We start from the raw sequence: 18337 nt of genomic DNA, 5'->3' as shown, positions 1-18337 counted from the left end.
TGTTTTTTATTTTGAGACAGGGTCTCACTAAGTTGGTTAGAGCCTCACTAAATTACTGAGGCTCACCTTGAACTTGTGATCCTCTTATCTCAGCCTCCTGAGCTCCTGGGATTATAGGTATGTGCCACTGTGCCTGGTAAATCTAACAGTCTGTTTACTGGTCCCTTCCTTTAGTGTCTTACAATATATTCTCAGAATAGCCATGAGTTTCTTTTAAAATTGGAAAATCATAGCCTATCTTTAAAAATCTCCCAAAACCCTATAAGGAACTTTCTTAAAATTAAAGGCCTAAGTCTTTAAGATGTTTTTAAAGTCCTGGTCTGCTTTGACCTCATTTCCTAATATTCTCCTGCCTTCCTCACACAACCCCCAGACAAACTCGTTTTTTTGCTGTCACCTGAACTGCTGCTACCCATCACCTTCGATTGCTGTTTCCTTTGCTAATAATTATCTCCCCCTAAACCCTAGACATATGTATAGCTTCCTCAGGTCTGTTTATCTTCTCAGTGAGGCTTAAATGGATACTTTATATTTGGTTGACTAAATTCCTTCCTTAGTTTAATTTTTATTTGTAGCACCTATTGGTTATCTGACCTATTATCTATTTAATTACCTTTTTAAAAAACTGAAATATATACATTATAAAATGCACAAATCTTAAATGTCCAACTTGAAATTTCACACTTATATACATTAATATTTAACCACCACTAATATATATCACATTTTTAAAAACTCAGTAGGTTCCCTCATGAGTCTCCTAGTTAATAATACTACTCCAGAGATGACTGTTATTCTGACTTCTATCAATATTAACAGGTGTTTTGCCTATCACTGAACTTTACTTCCATGGAATCAGACTATTCACTCTGATATAATTAGTTGTTGATAGTCTTGTTTTGCCAACCAGAATGAAGCTTTTGAGGGTTGGAATTTATCTGCTTTTCTCACTGCTGTATCCATAATGGCTATACATGGTACTTGGAGCACAGTAGGTACTCAAAACATATTCACCAAAGAATAAAAAAATTAAAAATATCATTATAAGGGCTGGGGTTGTGGCTCAATGGTAGAGGGCTTGCCGAGCACGTGTGAGGCACTGGGTTTGATTCTCAGCACTGAATATAAATAAATAAAAATAAAGGTCCATCAACAGCTAAAAAATCATAAATCTTTTCTTGAAGCTTTGAAGAGCAAAGATTCCTTTTTAGTAGAATTATCTTTATCACAAATACTTTATTACAAATACTTATGGAAATAAGATTCATAATTAAGCCTAAAACTTGGTTAGAATTTTTTAAGGTTGATTGAAAGCCTCCTGTACCTAACTAAAAACATAATTATGCTTACCTGTAGATAACTTGGAAACAGTAATTTTTCAATATAATCCCACTTTTTTTTTCTTAATACATGAACATTCTACAAGAGAGATTGAGGCCAGATACAATGGCACACACCTGTAATCCCAGTGACATGGGAGACTGAAGCAAGAGGATTGCAAGGACAATCTCAGCAATTTAGTGAGACCCAGCAAAATTAAAAATTAAAAAAGGGCTGGGGATGTAGCTCAGTGGTAAAGAGCTCCTGGGTTTAATCCCAAATACAAAAAAAAAGAGAGAAAGAGAATGAGTTTGATGATTCATGATTTAGATATTATCACAGCTCTCTTTCATTCTTTTATTCTATTTTCTTAGTGTAATAGTTATTGTCCGATTTTCAAGAAAAGTTGATAGGTGTTGAATGACTGATCCACTATTCACCTAAAAAGTAAGACATTTCAATCAGGCCAGCAGTTTCTACGGAGAAAATGCCTTTTCCCTTTGAAGAGATCAAAAATTCTTTATAAAAAATTAAACTTAATTCCTATGATATTCCTTGCTATTAATTTTATTTTTTCAAATATGTCATGTTCTGCGTGGGCTCTCTCTTATTCAGAGAGGAGGTCCATGGAACAGGGTACAGGAGAGTGTGGCTGCAGAGTTGCTAATCAAGACCTCCAGAGACCAAGCAGGAAGCAGGTCTAATTTTATTGAGCAGTTACCATGTATATATACTCAGGCAGTAGCTAAGCAGATTACAGGCAGCCACCAATGCAAAGTCTGCTAACTGCCCTTGAAGTGACCAATTGAAGAGTGGGCCGTGGAGAAGTGCTGGGACTGCAATATGGGGCCTCACACCCAGGGCTGTGCCTACAGGGTAAGCTGTTTGGCACTCACATGCCTAGCACAGAGGAGTGGCCTGCCACTCAGACACCCTTAACATATGCCATGTATGCAGTACTCCATACACTTGTCCCCACAATGTTCTGTCTTGATTTGAGGTTTTTATTTATGGCTCTACAGTGAAAACCATTATCTTGGAAAAATCTTATTCATTCTTTTGACTTAAGTGAATATACTACTTTTAAGAAGCATTCCCTACCCTTTCTTCCTGGGGCGGGAGGGATGTTCTTGCCGTATGATCCCACAGCACTTGGTACTCTCTCCTTCATATTCTCATGTATTTGCTAATGTGTCTGTTTCTTTCTCCCACTATTGTGTGAGTTCTCTGAGGGCAGGAATAACTGATACAATCCTAGTGCTAAGATTGTACCAGGCACAGAGCAGATCCACTGCTATAAATGCACTGATTTATATGAATCTTGGGAATTCGATATGAATAACTTGGTTCCACTTGAAGGCAGAAAAAAAAATAATTTACCTTGCTTGCCAAAATAAAATATTTTGCTTCTGATATTCAATTAAAGCTTAGGTTTCCTCTTTTATGCTCCTCCCTCATCTACCTTATGTTCTTTTTTCGGGGTGAGGGGGGAAGTTACCAGGGACTGAACTCAGGCACTTGACCACTGAGCCACATCCCCAGCCCTATTCTGTATTTTATTTAGAGGCAGGGTCTCAATGGGTTGCGTAGTGCCTCGCTTTTGCTGAGGTTGGCTTTAAACTCAGGATCTTCCTGCCTCAGCCTCTTGAGCTTCTGGGATTACAAGCATGCGCCATCATATAGGCTATTCTTTTGTTTCTGATGCCACAAAAATTCTCTTCATGTTCACTGAACATCTGCATATTCACTTCTTAAGGTCTCAGTATTCACCAAAAACAAAAAAACAAAAAAACAAAACCAAACAAAAAAACCCTTTCCTGTCTTTTTTTTTTCTTTTTTTGTAGGGAGGGGATGTGGGGGGTTGTGCAAAATACACGTCTAAATAACTTGACAATTTCAAATTTAAACTTCTTTAATATTGTCCTCCATATTGAGGGCTTTCAGAGAAGCAGTTTTATAATCTAATAATTTAAACAAAGAAAAACTACCTTAGTCAAATAAATAAACAATAACATGGTAAATTATATATGAAATTTATTTAGTCTTATAATACAAGTGAAAAGATGAAAGTTTACTACTCTTCTTATTTCATTGTCAGTAATCTCAGCAGACATAAAACTATATTTAGAAAACTGCTAAGGAGCTGGGAATGATGGTGTGTGTCTGTAATCCAGCTACTGGGAGGCTGAGGCAGGAGGGACTGCCAGTTGGAAGCCAGTCTGGGCAACGTAGGGAGACCCTGTCTCAAAAAATTAAAAGATAGATAGATAGACAGACAGATAGATAGATATAGATAGATAGATAGAATGAAACAAAAAGGGTTGGAGTGTTAGTGCAACTGCTTAACACATGGAAATCCCCAGGTTTAACACCAACTATAACCCTCACCAAAAAAACCACCCCAAAACAAAAAACAAACAAAAACAACACAAAAGAGCAAAATGTTTTTGGTGGTCTTTTTTTTTGGGGGGGGGGTGTACTAGGGATTGAACCCAGGGGTGCTATAACACTTGAACTACATCCCCAGCACACACTCATTTTTTAAGACAGGATATCACTAAGTTGCCCAGGCTAGCCTCAAATTTATGGTTCTCCTGCTCAGCCTTGCAAGTAGCTGGGATTACAGGTGCACAACACCACATTAGTTGGTCTTCTTCTTCTTCTTTTTTTTTTTTCTTTATTATACTGGGTATTGAACCCAGGGGTGCTTAACCACTGAGCCACATCCCCAGCCCTTTTTATTTTCTATTTTGAGGCAGAGTCTCGCTAAATTGCTTAGGACCTCTCTTAATTGCTGAGGCTGGCTTTGAACTTGTGATCTTCCTGTCTTAGCCTCTTGAGTTGCTGAGATTACAGACAAGCCAGCTGGATGTCTTATTTTTAAGCATAGCTCATATTTGAAGTTCTATCAGCTGTAAATTTATTGTAATATAAAACAAAATCTAGTTGCACAAATATTGACTATTACATTTTAGAAAACCATGTTCAACAGTTGTAAACCCCAAATAAGGAAAGAGAGAGAGAAGAGCATTTTAAAGAGCAGAAAGTTCCAGAAAGACTTAACATTTTAAATAGAAATCTAAAAAACAGATTTCTAAGTCATAACACTAAGAATTACAAGATACATTCCTCAGAAGAAAGCAAGTCTTCTGACCACCAAGGAAGAAACTGACATGAGCTTTATGAAATGTTAAGAAAAAAAGCTCCTCTCCTAGAACACAGTCAGATGGCTTAATCATTATGAGGAGCAAAACTTTGAGTACTTGAAACAACTATGCAACTGTGTATGTGTGGGTACTAACAGAATATGCTCAAAACAATTACCTAAGGAAAATAACTCCTTAACTCCTTTTCAGATTGATATCCTTTTTAGGCTCAACAGTCTGTCCTGAGAGAATATAAACCCTATTTCTAAATCAACCAATGATTATTTATAATTCCACAGAACAGCTATACTCCAGGTACTTCTAAAGGAATATATAACCTCTTGACAAAAAAAAAAAAAAAAAAAAAAACACAAGAAGGAATAGAGCCACAAATGAAGAAAAGCTACATAGAAATAGTTATGACAAGAAGTTAACAGTCTCTCATAGGATGAACAGTTTGATGCAAGGAAAAAAGAGGTTATATAGGGTTGTACAGGAAAAGCCAGTGATTTGTAAATTCTAAATTAATACATGGACTGGGGCAGATAAAAAACAAAACATGTTACTATGCTCCATTTTGTGCTTTATAAATAAAAATTTACGATACTAGAAATGATGAAAATCAAGCTCAGCAATACAAGTCTCAGTGTTGTGAGAACATTTTTATGATGATTATCAAAGAGTAAAAAAATTACTTTTCTTATAACTTAACCTTTACTTTATTCGAAATCTATCTCCTATAGTCTACAAAAACTAACTTTATAAAACACGTTCTGGAAGAAAAAACATGCAAAATGCACTTTAACAGTCTTAATGTTATTGCAAAAAATATTTATATTCAGAAGAAATTTTCAGTTCAACTATGTCAACAGCAATTTTAAGTTATTTCATCTGTTACCTAAGCCTTTCAAGGCATTACAGTATTTTTGATACTGAGTAATGAAGCCTAATTCAACAACATTGAAATTTATTTTCTTCACTTACCCTTGCATAGTGGAATTCAACTCCATAGAGTTCTAAGGTACGTGCTGTGTTCAGGTAATTAAATTCTGCTTCTGCAGGAGATAAGCCCCTGTAAAGACATCATCAGGTTATCCATTGCAAATATACCCAAATTAGTAAAAGGTTATTTATCTGGAAAAATGTACAGTCTAATTAAATCTTGTAAAACCACCATCTATGACTCTTCCTCTTAGTTCTGAATAGTAACATTTAATACATTTGGAGAGCACACTTTCAGTAACTCAAACTATTGTCTTCCAGAATGTTTTTGTTTTCTCCAGAAATACATTAATACAGTAAGTTTTAAAAATTTATGAAAACTCTTAAGAAACATGAGTGAATCCATTTTTTTTCTTTTTGTACTGGAGGTTGAACCCAGGGGTGCTTTACACTGAGCTATCATGTACCAGCCCTTTTTATTTTGAGATAGGATCTTGCTAAATTTAAGCTTAGGCCCTCACTAAATTTCTGGGGCTTTGAACCTGTGATCCTCCTATCTCAGCCTCCTGGTTGCTGAGCTTACAGGCACGTGCCACTACACCCAGAGTAGATCCATTTCTAAAGACTTGACATCTACAGCAGGTTTGAAAACCACTGCTCTAGATGTAAAATCTTTTTTTTTTTAAATATAAATTTACTCCTATAGTTTTATGGCTCTAACAAAGCCATTTTTATATATAAATTAGAAGCATTATTTCTCAAAAATTGGTTCACATACCACAGCTGCATTTACATCATATGGGGTGCTTCTGAAATATGCAGATTCTCAGGGCAGTGCTTTTCTGAGTGTCATGCACAGACAGATATTGTTTCACACCAAGTACAGAAGTGAGTGTCAAAGACTTTTATAGATATTTGGCAATCATTTTATGTTACTTGAATCTAATAGTGAAAAAATAGGCCCCCTTTTTTTTGGATAGTGCTGGGGATTGAACCCAGGGCCTCCTGTACACTGGGCAAGTGTTCTACACAGAGACACATCCACAGCTCCTAGGATTTAATTTTTTAATGTCTTTGCTTTATTTCTCCATTTTATTTTCTTGTAAGTCATTTTTATTACATATTTCAAAATATTATAAATAACATAATAAAGACAGACTGGGGGAAGACTGGTCTTTCATTACAGATGGTTTTGTAAATAGAGTTCTACAAAAGGGATAAAGTCAAACTGTTACATTTAATAAATATCCCAAGTGATTCTTTTTTTAATTAACTTTTTTTGTTTTAATTATACATGACAGTAGAATGCATTTATTCACTTTGATATACATAGATGTGATATAATTTCTAATTTTTCTGAGTGTACATGTTGTAGATGTACATGTATTATACATCATATTGGTCATGCAGTCACATATATACATAAAGTAATAATGTCTGTTTCATTCTACTATCTTTCCTATCCCTACCTCCCCTCCACTTCCCTCCTTTTACTTCCCTCTACCTAATCTACGGTAACACTATTCTGAACTCTAGTCCCCCCCACTCCCACCTTATTGTGAATTAGCACCTTTATATTAGAGAAAACATTCGGCCTTTGGTTTTGCGGGATTGGCTTATTTCGCTTAGCATGATATTCTCCAACTCCATTCATTTACTGGCAAATGCTTTAAAGAAGAGTGAAATTATGGCATTTGCCATATCCATTGAGTATATATACTACATTTTATTTATCCATTCATCTATTGAAGGACATCCAGCTTGGTTCCATAGTTTTAGTTATTGTGAATGAATGAGCTACTATAAACATTGACGTGGCTGCATTACTGTAGTATACTGATTTTAAGTCCTTTGAGTATAAACCGAGGAGTGGGATAGCTGGGTCAAATGGTGGTTCCATTCCCAATTTTCTGAGGAATCTACATACTACTTTCCACAGTGGTTGTACCAATTTGCAGTCCCACCAGCAATGTATGAGTTTACCTTTTTTACCAATCCTCACCAACATTTATTGTTGCCTGTATTCTTGATGACTGCCATTTTGACAGGAGTGACATGAAATCTGAGAGTAGTTTTGATCTACATTTCTCTAATTGCTAGAGATGCTGAACACTTTTTCATATATTTGTTGATCGATTGTATTTCTTCTTTGGTGAAGTGTCTGTTCAGTTCCTTACTTAGTCCATTTATTGTTTGGGTTATTTTGTGTGTGTGTGTGTTAAGATTTTTTTCCAAATAAATTTTATGATTGCTTTTTCTATTTCTATGAAGAATGTCATGGGGATTTTAACAGGAATTACATTAAATCTGCATAACACTTTTGGTAGTATGGCCATTTTGACAATATCAATTCTGCCTATCCAGGAGCATGGGAGATCTTTCCATCTTCTGAAGTTTTCTTTAATTTCTTTCTTTAGTGTTCTGCTGTTTTCATTGTAAAGGTCTTTTACCTCTTTTGTTAGATTGATTGGTTTCCAGGTATTTTATCTTTTTTTTTTTTGAGGCTATTATAAATGGGGCAATTTTTCTAATTTCTCTTTCAGTGGATTCAATGCTGATGTATAGGAATGTGTTTGATTTATGGGTGTTGACTTTATATCCTGGCTACTTTGCTAAATTCATTTATTAGTTCTAAAAGTTTTCTGGTAAATTTTTTTTAAATCTTCTAGATATAGAATCATGTCATCAGCAAATAGTGATAGTTTGAGTTCTTCTTTACCTATTTGTATCCCTTTAATTTTTCTTTTGTCTAATTGCTCTGGCTCGAATTTCAAGGATGATGTTGAATAGAAATGGTGAAAGAGGACATCCTTGTCTTGTTCCAGTTTTTAGAGGGGATGCTTTCAATTTTTCATTTCGAATGATGCTGGCCTTGGGCTTCACATATATAGCTTTTACAATGTGGAGGTATGTTCCAACTATGCCTAATTTTTCTAGTGTTTTGAACATGAAGGTGTGATATACTTTGTCAAATGCTTTTTTCTGCATCTATTGAGATGATCATGATTCTTTTTTAAAGCCTATTAATATGATGAATTATGTTTATTTATATATGTATGTTGAACCATCCCTGCATCCCTGGGATGAATCCCACTTGATTGTGGTGCACTATCATTTTAATACGTTTTCCAAGTGATTCTTGTGAATACAAATTTGAGAACCCTGCTCTAGATATGAAGTCTTTTAAAATAGATAGGTGTGATGGCACATGATGGTAATCTCAGCTACTTGGGAGACTAAGGCAGGAGGACCTTCATTCAGCTCGAGGCTAACCTGGGGACTTACTGAAACCCTGTCTAAAAACAAAAAAGTGCTGAGGGTGTAGTTCAGTGGTAGAGCACTCTTGGGTTCAATTCCAAGTACCTCAAAAACAAAACAAAACAAAACACCCAATTTCATACACAGTTCTAACAACCTTAGTTATCTGATGCTATGAAACTACAGTACAGCAAAAGTGATAAACTACTAAAGAAAAGGTATCAACCTTTTGTTCACTAATGATACTAGAAAAGGGAGCCAACAACCTGCCAATGTATGATAATAACAAATGTGATTCTTCAAAAAGAAGGCAAAACTGGGCACTGCACCACAGTGCCTGCAATCCCAGCAGCTCAAGAGGCTGAGGCAGAAGGATTAAAAGTTCAATGCCAGCCTAAGCAACTTAGTGAGGCCCTCTAGATAAAAAATAAAAAAGCCCAGGGATGTGGCTCAGTGGTCAAGTGCCCCTGGGTTCGATCCCCAGTACCAACAAAAAAGGGTAGATGGCAGGTTATACTTCCCTTTTCTGAAACATTTCATTAAGTTAAATACAGAGCCTATCTCCCCCCACCCACCCCCATTAAACTGGATAATTCTATTTTTCCTTGTCTGCAGATCTGATGATCAATTCTTTCAACCAAATAGAAATATGTAATCACTGTGTCATTAAATAAACCTTTTCCCTTATAGAAAATATTTTTCATTATTGGTAAGTTTAAAAAATCTACTCTTTGGTTCAGATATGCTATATGTTAAAACTTTCGATATACAGCAATTTAGCGCAAGTCAGCCCCTTCACTACTTTACACTACTCTATTACAATTCTCAGTCATTAGACCCTTTAGATTCCAGGTGAGCAAACCATTTAGTGGAAAGGACTGGACAGTAAGTATTATAGGCTTTCAGCTGGTCTCTACAACAACAACTTAACTGTGCTATTGTATGAAAGCAGTCATAGTCAATATATAACAAATTGGAGTATCTGTCTCAAAAGGTATTTATTATGGTCATTGGATTTTGTGAAATTTCAATACGTACACAGACATAAAAACTACAAGTTTGCATGTGTATGTACATATATTTCTCCATTTATACAAACACCCATTTTTTAGATCATGGGCCATACAAAAATAGGCAACAGCCAATTTGCCAACATGTTTTAGATACATTTTCAGATACATAGGTTATTACCAAATGAAAGTAAGTTTTCTTAGTAAGAACTAATATTTCTTCTATACCTACCATGTGCTAGGCACCATTCTGATAACTTCTCCACTGAGGACTAAAAGTAACTCCAGAGATAGATACTTTTATCATCCCCAATTTATATACAATAAAATGGAGAAACAGAGGTTTAGAGCAATTTGGCCAAGGTTATAAGACAGTAACCTTACCATAAATTCAAATCAGACAATCTGGTTCTCTAGCTCAGAGTCTTAGCTAAGTTGCAAGATTGCCTTAGTTCCTCCAGGATTCAGTATTCTGAATCATATGTTAAAGCAAAATTGAACTATGAACCAATCAACAATATTACTGCCTATTCAAAACAAAAAAAATGTCATAGAAAATCAAACTTATAAAAAAAAAAATCAAAGCTGAATATGGTTGTAATTGAAAAAATGCCACTATTTTTAAAGGAATATTTTCATAAAATTAGTGTTACAAAAGGTGCTTTTGGCTCATTACCAAACAGAATCAATTCCTTTCATATAGCTAAAAACTAAGAAAGGCTTACCAAGTAGACTGAATTGCAAGTTATGAATATATATTATTAATATTCCAAAATTTATTTGTAAAGAATAATTTTGTATAATAACACATAAATTTCTGTTTACAAATAGCTTTATGGTTGTTAACAGAAATACAAAGAAGTCTCACGTATTCTATGAAATAAGCAAAACACATTTTTAGTAGAGATCACATACATTTCTTTATAACAATCTTATCTTTATATAATAGTAATTGTTCTGTGTTAAGTAAATACAACAATAAAATTAGAAATAATTTACAATATTCCTCTAAAAAGGACACCAATAAGTTTACCAAATAAGCAGAAAATTAAACAAATCCTTACATATGTTGGTGATGTAATTTTGCAATTTCTTTTTCAAAATCTTGAGGTTGATTAGGAATGAAAGAATAATCTGAGAGGTAGCCTGGCAAGTTTTCTGACTGACTGTAGTCTCCAAGTTCAGCTAATAATGTAAAGAAAAAATTTCACATTAAAAAACAAAACTTCCAATTATTATAGTTAAAGCAGCAATACCATCAATTCCATTGTATTTCTGGAAGTAAAATATTTGGATTTTTTAATGTAACCAATTAAGAAGAATGTTAAATGAATTACTGCAGTTCACTTAAGCAATCTGTAATAATTCACAACATTCTTCTAGGTCTCAATTTCAGAGAAAAAAATTTTTTCAAATATCAAAGCATTATTAACTATTTGAACATTCAATTTCCTCTACAATTTCTATTTACTGCACTGTAACATGTCTAAAGAACTTCTGTATTAAAATAAATATGCTATCAGACCACAAATCATATGTTATTTGATCTTAAGAAGTGGGATGTTACTTACACTGAATGGCAAATGAAGCTAAAAGGGCAGCAGTATTATAAGGACAGGGTAATCTGATAAAGCAAAACAGAAAATACACAACCCAAGATTAAACACAGTAACTTCAAAAGTGCTATAATTTATGTTATACTATTCATAGCTGAAGTTTTCATGTGATTTAATTTTAACTATTAAGAAATAAACTTATATGATGAAAAACATTCATATTAAATGTAAGCATTTTTGATAATTTTTAATAATTGATTACTTCAAGAACGCTGAATTAAAAGTAATTTTAAAGTCTATTTAAAAAAATTTTAAATAGCTCACCTTCCAGTAAGAATGTCTTGTTTGATTTGCAAAAAATATTGGTACCTTAAAAAAAAAATAAGCATTTACTGGAATTACACTTTTAGTTTTGAGAAACCGTACACTTATGTTAACAAATGAAAATATTTAGTACTTTTATAATTTATATATTAGCACCTATAATGTTAGCAAATGTATACATTAGCACATATTTTAAAAAATAATTTTCATAAATCCATGAATATAAATCTTTAAAATTCTTTGATAAATTAAATTTTATACTTTGAATGTCTTGTTTCTATTACAAAACTTCTCAAGATTTCTAAAAGTTATGTGACCAAAGGAGAAGATTAAAGGAAAATATTCTTAAGGATTGAGGTATGCAGAAAGTAAACTAAGAAGCACAGAAAAGCTGAGCACGAGACATAAAGGAGAGCTGACAGCAAATGCACTAGAAACCAGCTGAAAAAAATCTTTCTTTCTGCTGAGAAATCCAGCTGCAAGGACAGACCTTTCTGTTGATAATTTTATCATTAGGCTTACTGCAGAAAAGCAACTGTCCACTTTCATTAGACTTAAAAAAAATCTCTGATCAGAAAAACAACCTAAGTTCCTTTTTCTATTATTGATCTACTCTTATTGGAACTGTCAAGTAACCAATTTCTTGAAAACAAACGAGAACATAAGTATACTATTACAAGACTGCTGAGGCTGCTTGGAAGATGGCCTTGTCCTTCTATCCCTGCTAGTGCTTAGGCCATTCACTCATTATCAGTACTTGGACAAAGTCATCTGTGCTGTATGATGTTGGCAAAAGAACAAATGTTATAGTTTAAAATGTTTCAACAGGAAATTTTAAGATTTTATTTTACCTAACTAAAAAAAATAAGAATACATTCCATGAATCAAAACTCATTAAATAATAATTCTAGTGTGGCTTGTCATTAACTAGCTCTATGACAATATTCAAATTACCGAAGAATAATTAAAGTTTTTAAAGAATCAGATATTCATTACCAAAAGAAAAAAAACTGAAATATCCTGTTTTCATATATTAATTTAGTACATAAATTCCCTGTGCAGTTTAATGCACAATATTACAACTATTACTGACAATCCAAGACTGTGTTTTTCTATCAAAGTTATTTGGTTTCATAATTAAACATTAAAGATGGGCTGGTGATAGAACTCAGTGGTAAAGCACAAAGCATAATGAAGCCCTGGCCCTGGGTCAATCACTCTCCAGCACCACAAAAAGAAAGAAAGAAAAAAAAAGGGGGGCGGTTCCCAGCAGGGAAAGAATTTTAAGTTAGGATTTAGGGGTCATGTATTATCTTTGATATAATATTGCAAATCCTATACAAGTATGGCCTATCCTTACTGAATTTTACTTACACACTTGTTTAAGCAAGTAGGGCTATTAGAGTAGAAGCTAGAATTTAAGAACCAGGCTAAATTAGCCTGTGATCTTGGGCAAATTACTTAAAATGTGGCTAAGCCTTCGTTTTTACACTTGTAAAAAAGAAGTAATATAATTTGCCTAATTTCTGTATCTTGGGAATTAGAAAAATCCAATTCTAATGATGCCAGCACTTGTCAATACTGAATGACATTTAATGGAAGCCCTTTGACTACATTCTTTTTTTCTACTTATTCAAAACGGTAACTCAATGAGTAAGGGGATATAGCAGATTTGCTGTTTTGTGGGTCTTAACTAAGTCCTGAAAACTTGGTAGCTATGCATAGAGTGTCCTTGTATCAGGATCATCGTATTAAGTCTACACAAGTACTAAAATTTTAAAAGTACTTCTTACCCTGGCTATATGTATAAGAATCATCTGGTGGGGGTGGAGGGTGCTTGCCTATGCTAAGGTCCCATCTGAGACCTATGAAATCAGACTATGAAGAGAAGTGGCTAATTAGTATGGTTTAAAACTCTCCTAACTGATGGTAATTTGTAATCAGGTTAATGAATCACTAAGTACACTATGATAATAAAAACTAGCCAAGTACCACATTTTGACAAACCAGTTATGAGATTCTATAACATTCCAAAAACATATGGGGCTTTGAAAAAGATCATTATTTCTAGTGAAAACAAAGATAATCCTCTAGACCAGGAACTGAGCACAAGTTCATTTGCAACTAAAGTCGAACTTGACTTTACTTTCTTCATTGTCAAAAAGTTATTTTGACTTAATTATCAGTGAGACACATTTGTTTCTCAATTACATTTTCAACACATGCTGTGCAAGAATCAACACATTTAAGTTCCACTCAGAAATTCAGGCAGTTCTAAGTGAAGTAAATTATGTACCTGGCTATAATTGATAATATTTTAATTGCTTACTTTAACAAACTTATAAACATTAAACAATGTTAGAAATCTAATTATTAGATTTTAATCATGACTATTTTCTAAACATTTGAAGTCTAGTCATATCTAATAAAAGCTGTGAAATATTTTGTTATTCAATTTCAAGTTATTATATGTACCTGGAAATATAAAATACATTTAACACTGTTTTATAAATCAAAATTTTTCATTGATTGAAAGTAGTTTCCTTGGAATTCATGCAAAATCAGGGCAAGTTTTACTACGTTGAGAATTAATTATAAAAATCTTATTATTTTAATTATTCAAAAACAAACTTGACTAAGGGCAATAATATTAAATTAAAGGGTACTAATATAATATACTTTATTTTTCAAGATAATTAGCTTGGACTTTACTACTGGTTGCAAATATTAGGAATACCCTGTATTCTTGAATTTTTTCATTATTAAAAAAGCAATACCCAGTTTCCCCCCAACAAATACACAGAAAAAGATCCTAAAGTATTTCAATCTAATTTTTCTTGCTTGGTTTAATATTGAAAACACTACAGGCATCTAAGAATAGGATCTTAGGCTAACTAAGTATCTTTAATTTATCCTTTTGTTTCTCTATGCCAACACAACATTCTAAACAATAAGCAATGTATGAAAACCAAACGTTTTGTCTATACGTGATTTAGGTACATATTTTCCATTTGGCACCTAACTTCTGGAGTAATTCTCAATGTAGTTGCTGACCTATATTCTTACATGTTCTATAGAAGGTATAATATACTAATTTTTCATTTTTAAAAACTAATTACTAATTTTACCTTTCAAGCAATGCAATATCATTATTCAGGTTATTTTGGATAATGACATTCATCATACTGTCAGTATTTCTCTCTTCTTTCTACCCTAAACATTTCACCTAATGCTTAATCTAACAAAAATGCTCATTTGAATCTTTCCTGTGTATCCCTCACTAAGAACAAGTGACAACAAAATTAAGACAGTTTTAACACAAGTTCAGAATTAAGATGGGCAATAAAGCAGACATGCAAAGGCTGAACCTTCTGCAGCATCCTTTATAAGAGTCTATTGTATTTTCTTTGGAACCAAAGACATAAAACAAATAAGGGGAAAAAATATATCTATTGACAACCATTTCTCTTATACATGATGGTAATGTATTTTAGAAATTCTATGTTCCCTTCAATGAAAGGAAAAAATATATACAGAATATGCTTTAAAAAATGTTTAGTTGTAGATGAACACAACACCTTTATTCTATTTATTTTTATGTGGTGCTGAGACAGAACCAGTACCTCATACACATGAGACAAGTGCTCCACCACTGAGTTACAGCCCCAGACTTAGAATATGCTTTTACATGAAAAAAAAAAAAAAAAAAAGGAAAACTCTCACTATGTACCATTCCTTGGACACAATTTTGGCATAACCTGATTACCATTTTTAACTACAGCATTGCTTCTTCTTTTGTTTTCCACTGCTCAGGATTGAACCAGGGCCCTTGTGCAAGCTAGGCAAGCACTTACCACTGAGCAACATCCCCAGCTCACAGCATTGCTTCTTAACCACTGTTCACAAGTAAAAATAAATAAGTAAATAAATAATGCAGAGTTTGTTCAGCTCAGGAGGTAGCATGTAGCTGGATGGGGAATTCCTGAGAATCTAATCCTCTAAAGCCCTCTTAGTCATCCAAAAGGAGAAGTAATAGTTATCTTAGATTATCCATAATTTTTTCTCTGTGCTGGCTGGAAAGGTATAAAATGGTAATCTATTTTTGCCTCGTTAATTTCAAAATTTCATATTAGAATTTTGACAATGTTTTCAAGACAAATATGCTCCATAAACCCACCTTGTATACTCTTCTTGTAACTTGTTGGGGTCACTTACAAAAAATTTGACTCTAAAGTTCAAACTGTAAGGAGATCCTCCTAGAATTAATAAAAGCAGTTCTAATTAATAAGTTTATATTAATCCTTTATCCTTATAAGGTGTACTTGCAAAACATCAAGTAAATATGTATGCTCACTCTTTAGCTGCTTCCTTATTGGTTTGTTTGGATCCAGCCACCTCTGAAAAATAAATAAAGAAGACTGATTTCTTTTCTCTTTGAGTATCTAATATAGCAATTTTTGTAAATCTGTTGCATTTGAAGAGCAACACTAAGAAACTGCATTTTTGAAAAGGCTTAGGTAGAAAAAAATCATTAAATTACCAATTATTCATATCAAATATAACAAAATTATGATAGAAATTACTGAATATATTTGTTAGCTTTAAGATTTTGATTTTAATTTCCCATCTAAGTATCCACTGTGCAATAACCTCTATTTCAAAAGTAAAGATGCTTAGTTGCAGCAATTGGAAGTAACTTCTATAAATTTAACTATTTTATCTGGCAAGTTAAAACAATTCCCTTCTTTCATAAATAAAATTTTGGGGCTTGATACTCTCAGACAAAATTTTAAGTACATAAGTGGAAAATAAATTTTCTAATTTCTACTCTGTTACTTTAAACTCGCCCACCCCACCTCAAAGAACCCACATATTTTCTAAGAGAAAATGTTTAGTTTGGAAACTGTGGAACCAAACTAGATGCCTTCAGTAGATGAATGGATAAAGAAAATGTGACACACACACACACACACACACACACAAACACACACAATGGAATATTATTCAGCATTAAAAGAGAATAAAATCATGGCATTTATAGGTAAATGGATGGAGTTGGAGAATATAATGCTACGTGAAGTTAGCCAATCCCAAAAAACCAAATGCCGAATGTTTTCTCTGTTTTAAGATTGCTGATTAATAATAGGCTTGGAGATGGGGGGCATGGGAGGATTAGATGTACTCTAGATAGGGCAAAGGGGAAGGAGAGGAGGAGAGGGGCCATGGGGATAGGAAAAGCGGTGGAATAAGATGTACATTACTACCCAAAGTACATGTATGAAGACACGAATGATATGACTCTACTTTTTGTACAACCAAAGATATGAAAAATTGCATGCTATATGTGTAATATGAATTTTAATGCATTCCACTGTCATATATAACAAATTAAAATTAAAAAATAAATTTTAAAAATGTTTAGTTTGGGGAAGAACTACTTTTTGGCTGTGAGGATTTTAAGCAGTCTCAATACTTTCAAATGCCAGTTAAGCTCTATTTCTGCAAAATTATAACTGAATTCAGAAAATACTTCAATTGCCACCATATTTCAGTTAAAAAAATGGAAGAACCCAAAATTAAACAGTATTTTCAAAGCATTACAAGATATGTTATGTATCACTGTGTTAAAACCTACCACCACCCATATTGATTTCAAGCAAAGCATCGATTTACTTATTTACTTTCATACATACGTATGTATTGCTGGAGACTGAGCCTAGGTAGTAAGTTCTCTGCCACTAAGCTCCCAGCCCCATTAAAATTTTAACAAAGAAACAGCTGGAAATATACCGAGAATTTTCTTCTTCATTATCTGTAATATGTTGATTCTACTGTCAAACTATACCTAGAACTGAACAATTTTTTTCCATCTACTCTGCCACCATCCATATTTCTGGTCTAGGCACTGTCCATAGCCCCTTGTTTTTGGTACCAGGTGAACCCAGGGATGCTTAACCACTGAGCCACATCCCCAGCTCTTTTCTACATTTTATCTGGAGACAGAGTCTTGCTGAGTTGCTTAAGGCCTCACTAAGATGCTGAGGTTGGCTTTGAACTCCTGGTCCTTCTGTCTCAGCCTCCCAAGCCACTGGGTCATAGCCTTTTAATTGCTTTCTCGGTTTCTTTTCTCTCTCTCTTTGATCTCCATCTAGAAACTACTGGTCTTTTAACATAAACTTGATTGTGTCAATCTTTTGCTTTAACATCTCCGGATAATTTCTCAATGTAAAGGTCCAAAGTCCTATAACTTGAAAGGTCTCTTCTTACCTTGTCCCCTTTTAATTATTAAGTTCTAGCCATAATGGCCTCCTTCCTGTTTCTCAAAAGATACCCTTAGGGTCCTCAATTTCAATCCTCCACTTCATGAAATGTTCCTCAGCTTTGCTATGGCTGGCTTCCTCCTCTGTATTAATTTAAACCTTATCTCCTCAGAAGGAGCTCCTTCACTGACCACTCTACCCAAAGTATGTCACACAGCTCCCAGTTACTCAGTTATTTTCTATAAACAAGCAGGAAACATTAAACTTTTATAACATCTTCTTAATTACAGTATGTTCGGTTTTCCATTTTGTTATCTTTTTCATTAGATTATAAACTGTAAGAGGTCAGGGATAAAATCTTGTTTCAGTCCTGAAGAATAATATTGGCCAAATCATATTATTATATTGTATATAAGTATGAATATGTAACAAAAAAATCCCATCATATGTACAACTATAATGTCCCAATTAAAAAAATATGGGGAAAAATCTGTTTCAGTCAACATAAGACAGTCAGAACC

General features: G+C 33.6%; 1 protein-coding gene across 15 annotated transcripts in view; it reads right to left on the bottom strand.

The window, feature by feature from the left end:
* Positions 1–18337, bottom strand: part of PTPN4 (protein tyrosine phosphatase non-receptor type 4) — a 180516-nt gene that overhangs the window by 82845 nt on the left and 79334 nt on the right. For 11 of the 15 annotated variants that reach the window (XM_081260413.1, XM_081260419.1, XM_081260408.1 and 8 more), the window contains 6 exons: positions 15911–15953; positions 15734–15833; positions 11557–11601; positions 11248–11300; positions 10741–10861; positions 5451–5538 (listed from right to left, as the gene is read on the bottom strand). In XM_081260413.1, the coding sequence (XP_081116539.1) occupies positions 5451–5538; positions 10741–10861; positions 11248–11300; positions 11557–11601; positions 15734–15833; positions 15911–15953 (450 nt within the window). The remainder of the gene's footprint in view (positions 1–5450; positions 5539–10740; positions 10862–11247; positions 11301–11556; positions 11602–15733; positions 15834–15910; positions 15954–18337) is intronic. The other 4 variants (XM_081260406.1, XM_081260410.1, XM_081260411.1 and 1 more) reach the window with 3 other exon arrangements.

The sequence above is a fragment of the Spermophilus citellus genome (genome assembly GCF_964194105.1).
Source record: "Spermophilus citellus genome assembly, chromosome: 11".
NCBI classification, from domain to species: Eukaryota; Metazoa; Chordata; class Mammalia; order Rodentia; family Sciuridae; genus Spermophilus; species Spermophilus citellus.
Note: the sequence above shows the minus strand (reverse complement) of the source record. Positions and strands in the feature narration are given on the sequence as shown.